At 40.5% G+C, this 21,107-nt stretch overlaps 3 protein-coding genes across 14 annotated transcripts in view; 1 reads left to right on the top strand and 2 right to left on the bottom strand.

Moving 5' to 3' along the window:
* Positions 1 to 518: 518 nt before the first annotated feature.
* Positions 519 to 10,995, top strand: asah1b (N-acylsphingosine amidohydrolase (acid ceramidase) 1b). The gene is made up of 14 exons (XM_079499140.1): positions 519 to 740; positions 862 to 908; positions 2,388 to 2,478; positions 2,931 to 3,017; positions 4,179 to 4,257; positions 4,430 to 4,504; positions 4,598 to 4,643; positions 5,010 to 5,154; positions 5,274 to 5,328; positions 5,551 to 5,632; positions 6,760 to 6,891; positions 8,199 to 8,322; positions 9,580 to 9,636; positions 9,922 to 10,995. Exons 1-14 carry the CDS (start codon positions 672 to 674, stop codon positions 10,009 to 10,011), a joined length of 1,179 nt encoding a protein of 392 aa, XP_079355266.1. The 5' UTR covers positions 519 to 671; the 3' UTR covers positions 10,012 to 10,995.
* Positions 10,996 to 12,542: 1,547 nt separating this feature from the next.
* LOC306921225 (dynein axonemal assembly factor 4-like) lies at positions 12,543 to 13,277 on the bottom strand (the record flags this gene model as incomplete). Its single annotated transcript, XM_079498336.1, has 1 exon — positions 12,543 to 13,277. The coding sequence occupies one exon, from the start codon at positions 13,275 to 13,277 to the stop codon at positions 12,543 to 12,545; it is 735 nt and encodes a 244-aa protein (XP_079354462.1).
* A 2,264-nt stretch (positions 13,278 to 15,541) lies between these two features.
* The window catches only part of pcm1 (pericentriolar material 1), a 40,453-nt gene continuing 34,887 nt past the window's right edge, over positions 15,542 to 21,107 (bottom strand). For 10 of the 12 annotated variants that reach the window (XM_079499953.1, XM_079499949.1, XM_079499952.1 and 7 more), the window contains 9 exons: positions 20,752 to 20,958; positions 20,137 to 20,196; positions 19,708 to 19,852; positions 19,068 to 19,216; positions 18,546 to 18,609; positions 17,467 to 17,711; positions 16,990 to 17,082; positions 16,335 to 16,452; positions 15,542 to 16,080 (listed from right to left, as the gene is read on the bottom strand). In XM_079499953.1, coding sequence (XP_079356079.1) covers positions 16,055 to 16,080; positions 16,335 to 16,452; positions 16,990 to 17,082; positions 17,467 to 17,711; positions 18,546 to 18,609; positions 19,068 to 19,216; positions 19,708 to 19,852; positions 20,137 to 20,196; positions 20,752 to 20,958 — 1,107 coding nt within the window. In that variant the 3' untranslated portion in view covers positions 15,542 to 16,054. The remainder of the gene's footprint in view (positions 16,081 to 16,334; positions 16,453 to 16,989; positions 17,083 to 17,466; positions 17,712 to 18,545; positions 18,610 to 19,067; positions 19,217 to 19,707; positions 19,853 to 20,136; positions 20,197 to 20,751; positions 20,959 to 21,107) is intronic. The other 2 variants (XM_079499956.1, XM_079499958.1) reach the window with 2 other exon arrangements.

Below are 21,107 nucleotides of genomic sequence, written 5' to 3'. Positions count from 1 at the left end.
GCCCTCAACAGGCTCTGTGCATAACTATGTAAAACAATAACGCTCTGGTGTTAATGGGACTACCTTTTTATTTTAAGCAGAAAATAAGACCTATTATGCCCAGAAGAAAGTTTTATGTGTTGTTTTGAAGCTGTTTATGTGTGCTTTAAAAAAATAAAGGTATTTCCTTGTGTGGTTCAAAAGTCGTCAAATGTGGGTTGACTTCTGAAAATATATTGTTGTACAAACAAAGTTAATATAATTGGCAGGCGCCTTATATTCATAATTTAAAACAGAATTATGTGTCCGGGTTTTAGGGCTACAAACTATTTTGTATCGATGGGGGCGTATGAATTATTGTTGTTTCAAGTCAGCCTAAGATTCAAATGTATAATGTGAACATTCTGTGCTTTGTGAAAAGCCGATTGTATAATCCATTGTACGACGGTGTCGCTTGTCAAGAAGAACGGCTCTACAAGATCTGCTATGCCAACAACGGCATCGCTTAGCGACCCGTTGTTAGGTTGTAGATCTGTTCTTCTTGGCAAGCGAACACCTCGTGCTTTCCGTAGCTGCATGGTAAACAGAACACCATCGACTTACTTCCGTGTTTATCAGATCACGGGAGTCAAGCCCCTGGAGTCAAGAGAGACAGTTGATAGAAAGAGAGTTCTACTTGATTTTACTCAGAAATGGACCGATTTGGTCTTGTAGTTTTAGTGGCGTTATTTTCGGGCGCATTGGCACAGTTTATACCACCGGTAAGTGAACTCTGAGTGATGTGTGATTGTGTGAAGACAACTATGTGAATGTTGTGTTGTAACTTGTGTAACGTTTGATAGCAAACTGTTTTGTTTTGTGTTTATCGATGTTAAATTCCAGTACACAGAAGACTGTCAGTCGGGCATGTACCCTCCAAAAGGTCCCACGTAAGTACTAGAAAGTCACCCTCAAGAATATAATATGATGATCAAAATACAAGAAGTTGACGGACCATCACTGTCTTGACTGTCATCAAATATTCTGCCAAGCAGTCACATGACAAAGTTTTTTTTTTTTTTTTTTTTCATGGCAAACTGGTTCAGTTAATTGCAAATAGTACAATGGTATGATTATTCAATGGTAGCCTTGAGGGCTTGCCTTATTTCTATTGAGGTCCTGTCCTGTGTATTGAATTCATAGACATTTAAAGACATACTCAATACAATAATATACGAGACAACATGAGCAGTAACCTAAGATTAGCTAGACTCAGATGTATTTGATCGATTCTGATTCAGAATAGATAAAATACATCTTCGAGAGTCTAAATCCTAGGCTACGTGAGCACTATAGTAGCAATAAAACATATGTTTGATTGATTGATTGAACATTTTATTAACAGTTTGCAGAATTACAGTACATTTCATGTACATATATGTTAATAACATGTATATGTTTTAATGCCCCCACACATGTGTATGTATGTGGGCGCTTACACTTAATAGACGTTAATAGGAACAGTTACCATTTGCAGGTGCTCTTTTATGGTGGTTTTGAAGGAGGCTCAGGGGTGGCAAACAACTTCTCTAATGTGGTCTCAGACCACATGGGGACCTCCTAAAGCCCCCTCCACATTCTCAGACCACTGGTGTGGAGGGGGCTTTAGGGGGTCCCCAGCAAAATGAGGAACAGATATGGAAGAATGACATGCAGAACAGATCACAGGTTTCACAAGTCTACACACTGTTATCTCCCCACCTACTGTAGCCTGTAGTGTAGCCCACAAGGCAAGGAAGTTTGAGGCGACTCGCAGGGTACCCATAACTTCTAAGGTTGCATTTCCTTCCATTGACAGCCCTCATCGTGAGATAGAAAGGTAGAGGTTGTATTTGGTTGTATTGAAAGTATTTCACCTCTATGGACATATTGCGTTATCCTCATTGTTCCTCAAACTTTGGTTTGGGGTCAAGCCAGAAGGGGCGAAGACCCCTTATTGTTTTCGTACGGATTTCGCCATTTCTCGCAGTTTTGGCAGTTCTGTGACTGTGCTGTCGTTTTCCACGAAATTCGGCAATGTTGTAGAGGGTTGTGAGAATCACTCAAGAACCAAAGCTCACAGTCATTTGTCAAAGGACCTCTATATCTCCCAATGAATGAATTGTATGATCTGCTCTATCAACTCGTCTTGACATATTATTTTACAAATGCATTACTTGTACTGTGCTCATATCATGAAATAATGAAAAGATAAGATATTTATTGTAAGACAATTTAGTTTAGTGTATCCACTAAAGATACAGCATCATTATGCCATAAACTGATTGGGAATGAGATGGTCAACAATGAAAATATCATTGTCCTTGTTTTAGGAGATTACATAATGACTTTTTTCTGCAGTAATTTTCTGTTTCATGTTTCTGGATCAGGTTCAAAGGAGGAGTACCGTGGTACACAGTAGATCTGGACTTGCCTCCCAACAAGAGATGGACCCAGTTGATCACTGACAAAAAGGAAGCTGTAAGAATCTTACCTGAATATTGTGTCATTCGTTCTCTCAACGTCGGGTCTGAGCCGGTCGGGTCCACCAGGGGTCCATAACTCTGAAAGTGTACAAATCTCTTTGAGGATGTGTCCTAGACATAACAAAATGCAGAGTTCTTACACAAGTATGGAATTTAATTTCATACTTTTCCAGGTCTGGGAAATGTAAAATAATGTATAGAAAAATATCTATGTTTCCAGACTATGTCGTTTTCCTGTACAGGGGGCTGGGAGGGAGGCCCCTGGTCCCTGCCCGGTCAGTGATTCCAGCTTGTGTCCAGGGCCTAATGCACATCCAACTTGGGGTCCTTGAGTTGAGAATCGCAAAATGGTTTATCTATCACCCTAGGCCTATACTATAGCCCTGGCTTATAGCCCCATGGCATGCATGTACTAATAAGAACCCTTTACTACTGTGTTATGTTTAGCTGACCAGCATGATCCAGGTCATCAGAGACTTGGCTGATGCTTTCGTACCCAGTGGAAAGCTGATAGAAATGGTTGACATCATTCTGGTGAGTGTGCTTTTTATTTACTGGATCCAACCTTACACCTCAATTGCAAGAGGACTAGGGATGCTGCGATCTAGATTTTTCACTTCCGATCCGATACTTGGATCGGAGCATTGGATCGCTCATTTTCGCTGCAGTCCGATCCGATCTGCATTTTTTGGCGGTTATCGGGCCGATATCCAATCTGAAGTTCGGATCGCAGCATCCCTAGTTATACATTAATAATATATAATAGAAATAAATATTAATACTATATAACTTGAATGAAAGTAACTAATGGACATTTTGGAAAATGCTAGACATAAATGATCCACTTGGTATCCTGCATGCAACAGCTTTTCAAAAAGAGATTTGTCTTTTGAGTTAGACGGTACCATACTGAAACTGCAGGAAAAATGTTGTAACTTGTTGTAGCTTGAAATGCCCATGGAAATAAATATTCTACACCAAAGTTCAAGACTAATATTTACGCAGTGATATTAGTCTGGCTATGCCAGGCTAATTTAGCAGACACTAAAGGGAGAAGGATGGAAAGAGAAAAAATAGTTCACTGTCAGCGTAACAGGAGCTGGTGTACAAGGGGGAAAAAGGAGGGGGCCAGGTACAGATGACAGTCTGTTTGATGTTTGATCTTCAATAATCAACATCAATCAATCATCCGTGATCACTGTAGTGGTGCAGATTGGGGTCGTATTGCGAAAACACTGCAAACTAGTATTTGAGGTGTGAACGATATCAGGTCTGGATAGTCTGATTGAAATGTCTGAGTAACTTTGGGCTTCAGAGGGGCAAGAGCACACCATTTTAAATGATGTATGTATGCTGTTGATAATTCTGAATGGTATCAGTGAAGTTTTGATGAGATCATGAGACATTTTTTTTAGCTATGATTTCTTACACATAATTCTACCCAAGTTGATGAGGTTTTCTTCTCCCACAGTCGCTCTGTCCAAGAATGTCAATAGCATTGCTGCTGATAGCAGCTCATCATGAATCATGTGCTTGTTGACAATGTCACATTTTCAAAAGTCCAACATGTCAACTTGACATGTTGGACTTTTGAAAATGTGTACACAAGCACTGTAAATAACTTAAAACGTATATTGACATATAATACAATAGAATGTAAAGCTTTAAATGTGTCTGATGTGTTTATGGTTCTAGCCTGCTATTGTGCAGAGCCTCCCGTACCCTTTCGCTGATGAAATAAACGGAGTTGCAACCGCCTCAGGCATTAAACTTGGTAAGAAACGACATTCACTGATAGTTCCTCAGACTGTTCTAAAAATGTATGCACTCTTGTAGGAAAACCTATTTGTATATAAGGCTTTGGCCCAATGTAATACCGGTACTATGGTGTATTAATAGGAACATATTGATGTCTGATTGCTTATTCTTTTCTGTTTGTAATGCAGGTGAAATTGCATTGTTTAACATCTTCTATGAAGTGTTCACTGTGTGTACTTCAGTTGTAGCAGAAGACACTAACGGTAAGTGGTTGGGTCACGTTATTCAGCTAATTATTATTATAAAATGTTTTCACGTAAACTAGTTAATTTCTCATGATAGCCTCACTCTTACAGGTAACCTGATCCATGGCAGAAATCTGGACTTTGGGTTGTTTTTGGGGTGAGAATGAATTAAGTTGATGGAGGGAGCTTTGACGTATTACACTTGCAAGTTATTTGATTCAATATTTAGATATTTGATATCAATTTTAACTGCCCCGCACCCTTCCTATACAATTCATATATAATATATATATTTTTTTTGGGAGAGAGACGGGGGGATGACATGCAGCAAAGGCAGACGGGATCCATAAAAAAAATCCCAAAACATTATCTCTAAGATAAAATAAAGATACTTAGTTTCTACTTGCTTCATTGTAAAATCAAAATGTAGTACCAAAAGGGGGGGAAAGGTCAGGGAGGAAGAGTCAACCAATACCGCAATCTTGGTCCAATGGACCTGGTGATAATGTGTCTCTGTGTGTAGATGGGACACGAAGAACCATTCATGGGCTGTAACTGAGAAGCTCAGACCTCTAGTGGTGAACATTGACTTTACCAGAAACAACAAGACTGTCTTCAAGTCAACCAATTTTGCCGGATATGTCGGTATACTGACTGGCATCAAAGCTGTAAGTTAACTGAAACAGAAATAATACATATTAGTTAACCACTTGAGCTCATGATGTCAATTGGTCTTGCAAAGCTCCAAGTGTATATTTAACAAAATATTATTTTTTAATCTTCATAGAACACATTCACTCTGACTATGAATGAACGCTTCAATGTCGATGGAGGGTACATTGGTGAGTTTTTAAAATTGTTCTCAATTGCACTCCTGCTTTGAACTGACATTTGATGTTAACAGGTGCTGGAAAACACTTGAACTTATCATGAAATTATTTTGCATTAATTTGTCCTGAGGGGAAATGTAGTCATAACAGTTGCCAAGTTGTACAGAATAACTACTATGTTCAAATGATTGAATGTGGATGTTGTTTTTTATGTTTTTTTCTGTTCTACTTCAGGAATCATGGATTGGATTCTGGGAAAGAGAGATGGCATGTGGATGGGTTTCCTCACCCGATCTGTCATGGAGAACGCTACCAGGTCAGTTTCCTTTTATAACTATGACGGTAAATAAGTAAATATATGTGGAGTGTGAGCCATCATAGAATAATGTCTTCCATCTACAATAGTATCTTGCACTACTGTTACTGCAGGCAACTCTGTTAAATGTTAAATGTACAGTTGAAACAAATAACTATACTGTAACACAATATGCCAATGTCTGTCAGACAGCTTGTTAACAGACAATCCTTTGTAACTTCTGACTGCTTTAAAGACAGCATGCCTAGATTCTTCCAAACATTTCCCTTGGGGCTTGAATAAAAGTGCACGTAGAAGGGAAAAAGTAGGGCATCTGCACTTGCTACATGAATCTAATTGTACCTCTGGGAACACAAAAAGAGAGATGAGCTTTTGTCATCTCATGCAACAGGAAATGAAAGGCTTCAGCTGAGCTGTGTGATAGGGTAATATTGTTTCTGCAAGACATGCAACAAACAATTCAGATGACTGGAATGCGCTTGTCAGTAAAATGTGTCAAATCCTCCATGTTAATTTAACTCTGAGAGTGTGCACTGTACAAATGTAACCAAACTGGGACACTTATGGCTGGTCCATGTGGTTACATTTGTACACTCAACGCTCAGATTAGCCAACGCAGGGAAACTGGAAATTCCTTCACTAAAAACGCTGGGAAAACACTCCACACGTCCCAAACTCTTCTCCCTTCTGGCTCCAAAACTATGGAATGCAGTTCCCATTGCAATCAGAACTGCAGACTCACTACTACTTGGCCGTAGCACTTGCCCTAGCCTCGACAACCTTGCGCATGCTCAATTTATGTAATTTAGATAGCATTGTATGTAGACAGCACTCATTCATATAGATATTCCACTGTTAGGTTCTTAGCTTATGTATGATTCATGAGGACATTATTGTTATGTATATGATGTATTACCATGTTTTTATTCTTGCTTACTGTAAATCGCTCTGGATTAAGATCTGGAGCCGCTAAATGTCTAAATTGTAATGAATAATCCCGGATTTTACTGTAAGTATTAGGATTCCCAAATGCTCTTTCCACATGTACATTGCCTTTGCAGAAATCAGGAACTATATTAGGTTAATTTTCTCTCCTATCCCCTCTCTGTCTCTCTCATTCTCTCCAGCTACGAGGATGCCAAGAACCGTCTGGCCCAAACCAAGCTGCTGGCTCCTGCCTACTTCATCCTGGGAGGGAACCAGACGGGCCAGGGCTGTGTCATCACCAGGTCCAGAGAGCTCAGCCTTGACATCTGGGAGTAAGGAGCTGCCAAGTGTTTATTGTTTGAATTAGATCCTTTTCAGATGGCACAATAGATAATCTGGTTGGATGTTGTTCAACTAACTTTTGAGGGTTTTGGTTTGTATTTGTATTTGCCGTTCAAGTCCTCCTCTGTGTACTAAGGACAGTGATTTTACTTTGTCCCAGCAAAAAGGAGAATGGGCCAATGGGCAGTCCATTCTTGTGGCAGGGCTCTGACTAAGGATGACATGTTGTTTGGGGACACTTTGATCCAAAATCAAATCTCTCAAAAACTACTGGCTGCATTGCCATGGAATTTGCATGACTTTCACTGATCCGCTAGTGCCACCATTAGGCCAGAATTTCAACCGTACAAGATAATCTCAAAATCTGAAAAAGGCAAAAAGATCTGAGCACTCAAAAAAGGAATGGAGGAGAGGGCGTAAAATCAATGTACTTTAATGTCTTATTACAACAACATATTTTGATGGCTGGTCTTCATCAGGGCCAGATCTAATGGGCAGATTGCTGAGTGCATTCATTTTCCCCAGAGGATGACCCCTACTGATTTTTGTGGATTTTGATTTCCGTGGCCCTGTGACCTTTCCTCGAGAACCACTCTTAGGTGTAAGGATGGTAAAGACAAAAATGTCTGTGTGGGAATGAAACTGGGACACAGACAACAGCAAGACATTATAGGCTGTTATAACCTAGAACTTTCTGTCTTTTATAGGTTGTGGTCAATGTGATGTGTCCTTTGTGACAATGTGTTATAACCTAGAAGTAATGTCTTTTATAGGTAGTGGTGTACATAGAAGTACTGTCTTTTATAGGTTGTGGTGTGTCCTTTGTGTCCTATGTGCTTTGAACTCCTTGCATGAACCCTGTAATTGTAATGTCATGTGATTGTTGTGAAATTTGGTCATGGGGTTTCTGTCCGACTAGCAGTCATCAGATCTTTCTCAGAACAAACATCATCTGGTGTGCTTTGTTTATTTTGGTACATAATCTGTTCTGTATTTCCAGTACTTGACTGTCAGTCTGTCGCTACTAGGGCTGTCACGATTTACACATTTAAGTTGATGATTAATTGTCACAAAAATAATTGCAACTAACAATTTAATTGTTTTGGGCATTGGACATTGGAATGGATATTGTGCATTGAACAATTGAATATTGTGATTATCTCAAATATTTACGATTAGACGATTATGTAATAATTGTGACAGGCCTAGTTGCTACATCTGTCGGTGTACAGTATGTGTCCATCTACGTATATTCATCTCTTTTGAATTATTCAACTCTTCTCTCCCTCCCTTTCAGGATTGAGCTGAAGCTGGGTAGGTGGTACATTCTGGAGACCAACTATGACCACTGGGATAAGCCTCTGTTCCTGGATGACCGCAGAACACCCGCTATGAAGTGTATGAACCAGACCTCACAGGCAGTAAGTAAAAATGGAAAGTGATTCACATAAACGTATAGCTTTTCTTTAAATAAATGTACTGTAGTGTACAGGTGCTTTGACAGTAATTGTCTCCACCAGGCCGACGGCATGGGGAGAGAGTATGTTTTGCACTCTGTCCGTGTGTGTGTGTCCGTCCGTCTGTCCGTCTGTGTACAGCTAATCTCCGGCACCGTTAACCCAGTCGATGCCAAATCTTGCACACACACTCCCTGGATGCCAACGATGAACCTCTGCCCCAAATTTTCAGCCTGTTATGGCCTGTGGGATGCATACTTAGTTTAGACAGTTTTTGGTTTAGACATTGGTTAGACCAGTCATTAGTCCTACAACTACAACCTATCTCAAACCCTCACCCTAAACCTAACCTCCCACGGGGCAGCACACATAAACCTAACCTTAACCCATGTCTAACCAATGACTAGCACCACAAGGCCGACTTTTGAAAAACGTCTTTTATGTGTTCAAGCCGGATCTGTCCGATATTTCATATTCCATCCTAATTGGCTAACATTGGCTTTTAAAGTTTGCAGGATTGGCCCGTTTTGAACAAAAAGCCTCAAATCATGAACACAGCGTGCAATTTACGTGAAATCTTTCACAGACTTTCCTACTAGGCTGAGGAATATATCCCACCCTTTTCACATTGGCCTGTTATAGCACCACCAACAGGTGGATTTTTGCAAAACACATTTTTGGAACAAAATGCCTCAAATCATGAACGCAGTGTGCAATTTACATGAAATCTTTCACAGACTTTCCTACTAGGCTGAGGAATATATCCCACCCTTTTCACATTGGCCTGTTATAGCGCCACCAACAGGTGGATTTTTGCAAAACACATTTTTGGAACAAAATGCCTCAAATCATCCAATTGCAATCCAAGGTATAAGAAGAAATGGCACCCTTTTCACATTGGCCTATTATAGCGCCACCAGGAGGCCACAACCTGACCTGCCCTGGTGGAGACCTGTGCCCCGAGGAGCACTTTATCTAGTTGTATATGTGTAAGAAAAAGTAAAAAAATCATTATGTTCTCAAAGGGATATACAGACCCACATTTAACCATGGAAGCAAACTGTCCTTAGGTCCTCAATCTGGCAAGGCGGAATTCTCAAGAAAAACCCTTAGTTCCGATGTCACTTGCTTGTATTACAAATACATTCAGGGAAGGACTGTAGAATTTCAGCCTTATTTTACTACTAATGCACACTTAATCTGTCTCTTCGTTTTTCATAGAACATCACATTGAAGACGATGTACGATATGCTCTCAACCAAACCAGTCCTGAACAAAGTGAGTCTTTTGTTGACATTAGCCATATTTATGTGGTGTTATCAAGCTGGATTGATGTGGCCTACCCTAAAAAAAATATTAGTCATTACAGCTCATTGACAATCATAATTAAGTGAACAAAAATGCTGCATTATTATAATAAAACAAAGGTATTTGCTTTTGTAATTTGTAAATAGTGTTGCCCAATTTGAATTAGGCTTATAATTTAATTAGGAAATATCTACTGAGTGCAGTTGCACACGACACAACCACAGCTGACTCCATTCTCCACTGTGTCCTCTGTAGTTGACCACATACACAACCCTGATGGACGTGTCCAAGGGCAGTCTGGAGTCCTACATCCGTGACTGCCCTGACCCCTGCATGCCCTGGTGAACATCTCCTCTACCTCTTCAGTTTTCTAAATGCCTAATTGCACAGAATGACTGGGGGAGAGAGAGAGAGAGGGACAGGCTCAGGTCTTAACTCGGTGACTAATCACACAAACCAAAGATTGCCATGTTGTAGCACTCTCATGAGTATCTTTAACCAAAGCAGATAGGAGCGTCCAGGTGACGCAGGGGGTTACGTTGCTGCCCACCACCATGGAGACTGGGGTTTGATTCCTCTGGTGTTTCAGGCTTGGCCAGGCGCTCCAACAAACACAATAGTCTCTGTGCATAAGTGTAGTCGCAGGAGTCCAGCAGGTGGCCTAACCATTTCCTGTTTCAGTTAATTTTTGTCCATAGCTACATTTGATTTGCTCGTCAGCAGTTTTGAGCTGGAAACATGTGAATGTGTCATATGTGTGTTGGGTTAAATTCGCTGTCAAGCCAAACAAATAACGGTATGGGCATACGAGGAAATGAACTGGAATAGTACTAACACGGGTATGCCAACTTCTGGAAAACTGCGACTAATTTAACTTGTGCACGGAGCCGATTGGCTGTAATCAACAAAATGGCAATGCATAAATTAGGGAGAATAGGGAAAAAAATAAATGCTTATCAGCTGAAATTCAGTTGATGATAATAAACAATTAACCCAAAGTCGGTGTAAAAGTAAAACTGATATTTTATGGTAATATTTGAACACTTGTTTTGTACTGTATGGCTGTAGGTTGAGAAGAATGTGTTTTTTTATGTGAGATATGTGATCATTCATTCAAGTTGTAGGCTAGCAGGTCTCAGTCTGGGTGCCAGCTCCCCTCCCCCTCAGGAGGGACACGGGGAGGATGCCAGATCATTTGTTGAGAACCACAGTGTGATAACACAACAAGAGCATTAACTGAACTAATTTCACTTTTACTGATAATTGTAGTCTTTGCAGTTTGCACTGTTCTTGTGATGAATTCGGTGGTAATAAAAACCTGTGACTGTGTTTCTGATATTTTGTTCAAAACAGGAAGAAAGTCAGGAGGCACTTAATTGGAAATGACTGGTGGTAAAAACACTTTTCACAGCTCAGAATAGATTGCAGCTCTCAACCACAAATAATTTGATTTGTGATTACCGTACTGCTGAATACTGCATGTCCTGCTGTGATTGATTGATTTTATTTACGTGTCTGACTGCCTTTTGCAGCCCATCCCTTACGGGATTATTCAGACACAATTTACAGTACAATATATTTCCTGTGCCAACACGCCGACACAAATATTAAACAAAAGTAAATATCATACAATGTATACATAACTTAAGCAAGAGTACTGTACATTCAAGTAGTCCATTTTGTTGAGATGGAGACTAAAGCGGAGGGCAAGAGAGAGCGCGAGAGAGAAAAGAACATAAGGAGATAATGGACAGAAGACTGATTTGCGTCTAATTTCGACAAGTCAGGAGGCACTTAATTGGAAATGACTGGTGGTAAAAACACTTTTCACAGCTCAGAATAGATTGCAGCTCTCAACCACAAATAATTTGATTTGTGATGAATACTGCATATCCTGCTGTGTTTTGAATGTCATATCTTTCATTATTTTTTTAATTGGAATGATATATCCCCTGTGGAGTTTTTGATCTAAAGTTGGATTCCTTTCAAATTTTCAAATTATTTTCCTTTCTGCAAATGATGCAAAAATGAAAATGAGCTACTGACTAATCTTTATCAGGAACTTTGGGCTAAATGCCAAGAAAACCAAGGTTTATGGCAAGCCCATTTAACATGTAATCGAACCACAATCCTGTAATTATATTTTATATATCCATAATCCTGTCTCACTAGTTATAACGGGTAATTACAGATATCCATATTAACATTCTTAGTTACAAGCAGAAATTGTATTTCAAAATATCTACAACTTTGATTACATTTGAGGCTATGGACCACAACTACTGTAGATCACTCATTTGTTTCAACATCTTAACTAATAATTTTAGTAGTGGACGCAAAATTACCACCCGCTTCAAATGATCAGCCTATAATCAAGAATATGTCAGTGAAAGGACCTAGAGCCAATATGCGATAATCACACATACTGGGAAACGCGGAAGTGAAACCATGACGGGGGCACGCAGTCTCTGGTAGCCTTGAGCCACGTGAGGCACGGCGAGCGACGCGTCGTGCTGAGCGTTGCGACGGCCACCAGAGCCGACTCAGCGCCGTTCGAGTTACGTACCGATAGGCACAGAATAGTAAATATTAGCCCCCCCTACTTTCCATACCCCCATCATGTCTGCACTCTGCACTAACCTGACTCCACTAGATGGTTGCAGGCGGAGTCAAGTTATGTCGGGTGTGCCACATGGGACACCCATATATAATATATATAAGTGGCAGATATTCCGTGCTCAAAATGAGACAATAGAGGACAGCCTGTGAAACGTTGGCCTACTCACAATGCACTCAACCGTATTTGCCACATTCAGCAAAAGAAAAAAACAATATCGAATATCGTCATGTCCCCAAATAGGTATGGACTAATATTACTAAAGTCTGACATCAATTTCCACCGATTCAGTGTCTACTAGTGTGCCATGCCCATCTCCATTCTTCACCTGTTCTTCACATAACTCAACCTGCCCACTGGCACTACCTTGAATAATTAGTCTGATTCTCTGTGCATCTGCCTGTAGGGATTCATTTTGAGGAGCAATCATCAAAGCAGCTTGGTAATCCTGGAGGCCCTCTGTGTAGAGCTCCAGCTCACAGAAAGCAGTTCCTCGCCGTACATGTGCTCTTACTCTGGCAGATGCGTTGTCAGGAACGGGTGGTGTCAGTAGATCAAGTGCCTTAGAGGAATCCTCAATAGCTTTGTGAAAATGTCTCAGTTTCAGATGACAGGCAGCCCTGTTTGAATACAAGGCCGGGACTATTCTGTTCAGCTTGATCGCAAGGTTATAGGCATTCACTGCGCCCAGATAATTCCCGATTGAAAAACATTTGTCTCCTTTTTCCTTCAACCAGTCTGGGTTCCTCTCTTCCTCCTTCAGGTCCTCCATTTCTGCTAGGTCTGCACTTATTGCTCGTCTTGCTTCAGCTTGCTTTTTGAGCCACTCCTCCTCTTCGGGCAATCGGGATTCTCTGAGTGGTGTAGGAAGCCCTCGTGGGGTGAATTTGAGTTGGATATTTCCAAATGATCTTGGCACAGGCACATTGACCTGGCTTTTCTTGCTACTACTCGGATCACATTTGACCATGCGTGCATTGGAAGATGTGTTCATTTTTGCTGATCTGATGCTTGGACTTTGCATTTTGACTAATGGTTCATTGACTGTTACTTTTTCCTCCTTTTGTTTCCATGACTCTACTTCTGCTGTTACTTCATCATCTCTCGCTTTCTTGATCCTCTCTCTCTCTTCCAGCTCGAGCTTCATCATTGTGTCCAATGCATATTTTTTATCTTCTCTCTTTTTTTCATCTTTGGCGTTGGTGTCCGTCGCAATCTTCTCCTGGTATTTCAAGAGTGCCCTCTCTCTAATATTTTGCATTTGCTCTTTGTTGCTGTTCTTAATCATGAGATGCTCCCAGAGCCTGTGGGCCCTCTTCTGCAGAGTGATAGCTGCAACACCATTTCCAATCTGTGCAATGCTTTTTTCATCAATGACAGGTTCAAACAGAAACGCTTCAAACAGAAAGGGTGGGAAATGAACTTTTAGATATTCGTCTGTAGAAAGTATATCTACTTTCGCAACCTTCGTACCTTTTAAAGGTACATTTATGTAAACAGTTGATTCTGTCTGTGTCCATGAGTAGTCTTTAATGATCAACGGCATCTCTATGTCAATTTCAACAGTTAAGGTGGAAGGTGGCTCTTACCAACTGCTATAATTAACTTGTATATACCATACTAATAATCTATATGCAACAAGTGCTTTCCAAACTACAACATGAAGCTGCACAAGCTTTTATAATATAGCAGTGATGTCATAGTTAGTTCCAACCTCGCATTGTGATTGGTGGAGAGGAATTACTAGAGTTTGACCTCCAAATGCACCTTATTTACCTGACTTGTATCCTAGCAAATCTAATGTGTTACTTAACTGTGCATGTGTCTCTAATTTCACTTTCACTTGCCCATATATGGAGATGCCCATGTATGGAAAATAATTATGGAAGGCAAAATCCATCTGCTGTAAATGTAAAACTACACCTCTACAATTAGGTGTCTTGAATTGTGAATACACTGACTGGATGCTAACAATGTACTTAATTGATCTAGAAATGTCCAACGGAATGTGCAGTTCTCACCCAAGAGGCCCACTTCTCTTGATTGCCTAGTTCTCCTGGTACCTCTCAAATACTGTACCACAATCATAACTAGAACTGTGCATGCAAGTGTGGTTGCAATTTCCCTCAAGCACCTTGCTAAGTACAGTGTGATGCTGATGTATAATTGACCCACATGACATCACAAGTTTTTTTTATACAGAAGTTTTAAAAGTTTATCCGGAATGAAGTCGGGCAATTACTATAGTCTGGTTGTCTATTGCAACCACACTAATCATAGCCATCCGTTAAAAGAAATCCAGCAATCATGTCATGAGTCTGGAATCTGCTTTAAATGTCTGGCTACTACATCGTTGACAACGGCTTATCTTATGCCACAGTATACCATCAATTAAAACATGTATTTGATGCAACATAATTCTTTTTTATTTTTTTACTTATAATTTTGATCCCATGATTTTGTAACCCATTTTTCACCCCTGTGTCAATTATCTAATGTGATCCTGGGCTCTACACACCCTCCGCCAACCTAGTCCCCATATATGGGGGACATGGGGAGAGCAACAGACTTGGTGCTCCCGTTTCGAATGGGATCAGTGTATTGAAACGGGGAAAATCAGGTGCAATCAGGCCTTTCAATAGACTGAGTAGACGTCTACCCGTCTACTCAGGTGCTCAGTAGGTTGATTCCTTCCGATTGTGTCGGTTGATCTGTGCAGTTTAATGCATCGCATGCAGCTACTGGAGCTCAGTAGGTGATCATTCCTTTCAATGCAGCCGTAACATCGAACATGCACTGCTCCCGTGCTTGCGGTTATGTTTAGGTTAGGATTAGAGATGCACTGCTCCCGTGCTTGCGGTTATGTTTAGGTTAGGATTAGAGATAGGGATAGTAATTTCGGAACAAGGAACCTTCTGACTAACGACACGGCACCGCTCCAGTAGCTGCATGCGATGCATTAAACTGCACAGATCAACCGACACAATCGGAAGGAATCAACCTACTGAGCACCTGAGTAGACGGGTAGACGTCTACTCAGTCTATTGAAAGGCCTGATTGCACCTGATTTTCCCCGTTTCAAACTCATGCTTCCTTCATGCCTGAGTGTCCAAGTTGCTCCTTTACACCTGACGGGGGAGTTTCCTTGGTTGGACGTAGCACGTTGAAGGAACACGTTATTCCAACCAGTTGATGCAACATCATTTTAAGACAATTTGTAAACGTCAGTACAAATGAATGACAATTACACCACTCACAAAAGATTCAACTTTTTATTTATTAAAACCTGTTACCTGCTAACATTAACGGAAATAATGGGATTCAAGAACAAAGAAAAACACACTAAAGCAGCAGAACAAGGCAAAAATAGAACATTTAAAACTGAATTCCAAATGATCCCAGAACAGTAAAAGTAACAAAAAGAATGGGGGCTACTAGAAAGAAAATAAAGATTCAAACTGAGGCATACAACTTTGTCAACAGCAGCATAGAGGAAAAACAACCTAAATCAGCAACCAATTAAATGAACATGTTGAGGAATAAAGTGATTTAAGTGTTGATTATGTGTAGCTCTAGCTTTTATTTCAATATGTGTTTGTTACTGCAACCGGTGATGAATCTTCTGAACCGTTGCTCCTGCCACTTTACTTCAACAATCAAGAACAATCAACAAAAGAACAATCGATCGTCCGTTGATACAGGCTCAGGGAGCGAGATTGATGCTACTGTAGTGTTTCTAAAAATCAATGGATATTTAGACGGTGTGATTCTTCATGCACTCTGGGCACCGAGACTTTCTGTAAGAAGGAAAAGTGAGAAAACAAAATAGTTACTTCCACAATTAAGTAAACAAAATTCCAAGTGTGATATATGACACTATGATCCAAATCACCTAAGATAGCTATTGCATTTATTCCAGAATATTGAGTAAACATCACAGAAATATTGTATTGTCTATATGATCAAATATTAGCTCACACCTAATGTGAACTGTTTCGAGTCCATTGATAATTATAGAATTAGTTAGTGTGGAGTAAAGCCTTTTCTTTACCTGGTTCTTTGAGTGTGTGTGCGTTTCCCACCAGCACAGTCATTGTGTTGTGGTTGAGGATCTCTGCCGACAGGCTGTTGCTTTGCTGTTCCTCCACAATCCTCTTCTGAAGCTCCTCCTGACAGCAACACATGCAGGTTAGTTTCATTCATATATTCATGAACAGCTCCTTTTTTTATGGACAGTATCACATACATACACAGCCTTTACTTGACCTGGGTAAGAGGAGTGATAAGCTTGTGCTGATTGGTTAACGGCCATGTAACCCTTAGGGCTTATGGCAGCTGGCCAATCAATGCAAGGCAAAACCACGTATTCCCCAGGGTTTGTACGGCAGCAGTAAAAATCAGTGCAGCAAAAGTGGCAATTGTTATGGGTTCGAAACAGCTGTTGGGACAGATTGGAAATAAAGAATGAGCATCTTTCATGGAGTGGTGTGACAAGATGACAGAGCATGGAAAATACTTCTTTACTTTGTGAATAAAATAAGGCTATGGGTAAACAATTGACCACCCAGCATCCATCGTTGTCCTCTTTATCCAACCTCATGCAAAGGTACTGTATATCAGCCCAAGCAAGGTGAGCTGGATAAACTCTGGCAACAACAAAATGTGTAGGCGATTATCTAGATTAGTGAGTATTAAGTGATCTGTACCTCACACATGACAGAGAGCTGCATGGGAAGATCCTCCACCTTAACAAAGTCATCCTCATCAGACTTCTGGCTGGTGTTTCCTGATCCCACCTCCTGTGACAAAGACCGTTCATATCCATTTCATGTTCTTGTTGTAATGATGCAGGCAAACATTTGGGGTACAGGCATAAGTTCTGACATACTAACAGTCCGACAATCATTTAGTCCAACAACGAATGTCGGACCAACGCATATCGGGAGCAACAGACTTTTGGTGTGTCGGATAAGCGTGCGCACCCCAACATGTGCAACATGCAAAATGTCGTTATTTTACAGGCATTTTACCATTTCAATTATTAATCTAGCTTCAGATAGTGAAGGAAAAAAAGTCAACAGATGAATGGATTGTGAAAATAGTTAATTGCAACCCTATTAAAAACCGTTCTAGATTTTGTGCAAAGCTCATTAATGGAGGAGAAGTGTAGTAGATAGTCTTACATCTACATTAATCATGACAGGGGACTCTGTGTCAGGGCTGTTGGTGGCGGTGGAAGCCTTGGACGCTTCCTGACCCTGGCTGTCTGTGGCGTTGGTCTCTGGGGCCGCGGCTGCTGCCCCTTCATCTCCCCCTTCGCACTCAACACTTTCCCCTTCAGCTCCTCCGTGCTCCACCCCAGCACCCACGTTCCCATCTGGGGATTCCACACGCTCCGGGGATTTAGACTCTGACTGGTTGTTCAGCACTGTATAGGAAGAGGAGAAGATGATGTGTGTTAATTAGAGCTGTCACAATCATGTCATTTTAGTTGACAGACTATTATACGAATACATTTTGATTAATGATTTCATCATTCATGTTTTTTTTATGTGATTTGGCATTGAATGTTGGAACATAAATGTTTGCCTTTTAAGGCTTTGCAGGGCAGATATAACAAGTAACTTGTACTGTATATCAAGAAATTACAAAGACCGGTGCCAATAATTTAAATAAATAATGACCAAACAGGCCATATATTTTTCAACAGATAAGTCATACAGATGAACGGAAATGATTCTGATGACAATGCAAAAGACCTGTGATTATCTCTGAAAACTTCGACCAGGCGAGTTATGCGAATATATAATAATTGTTATAGTCCTAGCGTCAACAAGCTTGTGGAACAAACAGTGTTCACATGGCCACTGGCACGAAATCTCAAGGTTTACCGCTCACAGAAACATTCCCTTCTGCTGCATCAGGCCACCATGACAGATGAATACAGATGCATGGCGCTTCATGTCCACAGGTTAGAAAGGATCCAGTTTATGTGTTAAAGTGCTTTATGCTGGTAATGAAAGTAAATGTGACACCAATGTGAGTCAGGGGTAATAAACTTTAGCACCTGTGTGTGTGTGTGTCTCAAATTTGGTCATTATACACAGATGAAGGGCATCGTCATCTTGTGTAATGTTTAGTTCCAACACTGCATGAAACCAATGTGTTGTCACAAAACACAATCCATTTCTTTAACTTCCTTCCTACATACAGTACATGTAGGAAATAAAAATTGTTTATTTAGGCGACAACATTTCCCCACCATAATTATTCACTGAATAGTTCTGGTCAGATGTTGCCTCCTGTCCTCTAGGCTGCTGCGCTCCCTGAAATACAAAAAGACATGAATTACACCAGTCAGTGCACATGATGAGGAATTTGACCTGGTGCGTTGCTCAAAGAAAAAAACTATGATCTACAATCGACCCAGAAACATCACAGTGCATTAAGTAGCACTAACCCTCCTTAAACACGCTGAAATATAAGCTGAGTGTGCATGGAATATTAGCCTGGCCCCAAAGAGATTCTGGCTATATGACCAAATTCATTCTGTATCAGTCAGATACAGAATGTAAAAAATAATTTCACTGTGCAACATGTAAAATGTTTTTTCACTGGTGTGAGTAATATACTGTGTCTGCTTTCTACATTCAAAGCGAGTGTAATGAGTGTAGACTCATTGGAATACAGCTGTAGTTCTATGATAGGAAGTCCAGCTTTGGGAATATGTCATGTTTAAACAACAGGTGTAAGATGTTGTTGTGTGTGTTGGTTGTGTTGTGACCTGGTGTTGCTCCAGCAGTGTGTCAGACGTGGCCTGTAGGGAGGTCTGGACCTCTATAGGTCCTGCCTCGAAATCCTCTATCTCCACCTCATTATCGTCCTCTCCACTGCCATAGTTGGTCAGAGCCTGGGTCTCTGCTTTGGACAAATCTGCAACACACACAGAAAGTATTTGTTTGTATTTTCACAACACAATAGAGGGTGAACATGAGACATGGAGGCACACACTAAACACTAAATCAGCATTATAGGCAGGATTGCACAGTTATTTGAAATTATTTGAAATGCTTGCACAAGAGTTAAAAACCACAATGTCAAACCCCATCTCAGGCAAATGACAATAAAATCACAGAGCGTTACATGCCATTTGGCCAAAGACACGACAGCAATAAGCACAACAAACAACAAAGCTATTAAAATTGTATAAAATCATCTTTTCCACCCAAAAACTATTTTGTATCCCACCCAATTCTGTATCCCACCCAACCACACGTACAAGAGTACAATGTTTTGGGCAAATGGAAGCCTTGTTGTGGACAGTCAGGCAATGAATGATGCACACTCTCATTTAAAAAACCAAAAGGCAAAGACAGATTTAAGAGAGCAGAGAACTTTGAGAAGAAGTTCAAACGGTCACATACTGATGGATAGAGGCATTCCCTCTCCATCTTCTTCCTCGTCCTCTTCGTCTCCATCGGAAGCGTTGCTGCTCCTGCTGTACTCTCCCTCAGCCTTCTGTCCGTCTCTCTGCTGGAATTCAGCAACCTGCTCTGTCTCATCCTGGTCCTGGAAGAGATACAGACATCATCATCATCGTGCTTGATATGTCAAAATAAAAAAAAACTTTATTGACCACATGCTATATAGTATTATACAAATAGCAAACATCTAGCAGATATACAAGCTCACACACCACGCATTGCATGGTAATGTGTTGAGAACTTGTAGGTCTGCTCTTTCTTGCATTTCTCAAAAATAGTTGGGTTAAGCATGAGGTCAACCAATGAGTTTATTACAGTACAATATGTGGTATGAGGGAGAGTATTACTATACAGACATACAGTTCTTACCTTGTCTTCATCCAGGTATACTGGAGAAAAGCACTGCTCTCCCTCCACAGTTTTGGTTTCCTGTTGGGGAGGTATGCAGATATTTACATTGATGCCTTTTGGGCCAGAAACCTTTCTATTATATGTTTAAACAAATTAACATGTCCATGTTTGCAGGCTGTTTTTGCTGTATTTTTGTTTGCCGTTTGTTTTTCTGAATAGTTGAGGGGAATCTTCTTTAAAATTTAACTTCTTTCTTGAACTTTTAGTATTCTATGTTGGCAATAAGTCCTTTTTTTCATTACGCCAGTCTTAAATTGAAAAGTATACTCCAGTTTTTCAACCTAATCTCCATGACATTATCAGTAGGAGTCATGAACAATACACACGTTTGTAAAAATGGTTAAAAAAAAATAGAAAAAAATAAAAACATCCCCCTGTATTCCTCTGTAATTCTGGATATTGTAGGATTCCGGCAGCAAATTTCCATTCAATCAAAACTTTTTTGGGTCAATCAGTACAGTTAACCTAACAAATCAAATAAACATCCACACATTTATATTCCTTTAATTGCTACTTCATCAATCGTCACGATTAGCAAAGTGTGATATTTCCCTGATAGAACAATAAGCTGACCTGAGCTGATCTGTGCTTGCTGTTGTTGGGTTCCTCGGGTCTCTTCTTGTGTCGGTGTTTGGCTGCTGCTGTGGTGATGCTGCTGTTGTCCAGATCCTGCATCAGTCTGAAGAAGGCCAGCTCGTTGAACAGGATCTCGGAGATCTCCACCAGCAGGTCCTCTCCACAGTCCTTCAGAGTCCTGCCCGCAAACTTACTCAGAGAGTCCTGACCCACGGCAAGTGGGCAGACATGGAAAGGAAAGGTATTAGACATTGGGTCTTCAACGTTTTTCAGCCCAAGGACCCCTTAGTTGAGAGAGATTAAGCAGGGACCCCCTGCTTTGTCTAAAATTGTTAAACCTTTTCATAGATTTC

The sequence above is a fragment of the Electrona antarctica genome (assembly GCF_951216825.1).
Source record: "Electrona antarctica genome assembly, chromosome: 4".
In the NCBI taxonomy this organism is placed as follows: Eukaryota; Metazoa; Chordata; class Actinopteri; order Myctophiformes; family Myctophidae; genus Electrona; species Electrona antarctica.
Note: the sequence above shows the minus strand (reverse complement) of the source record. Positions and strands in the feature narration are given on the sequence as shown.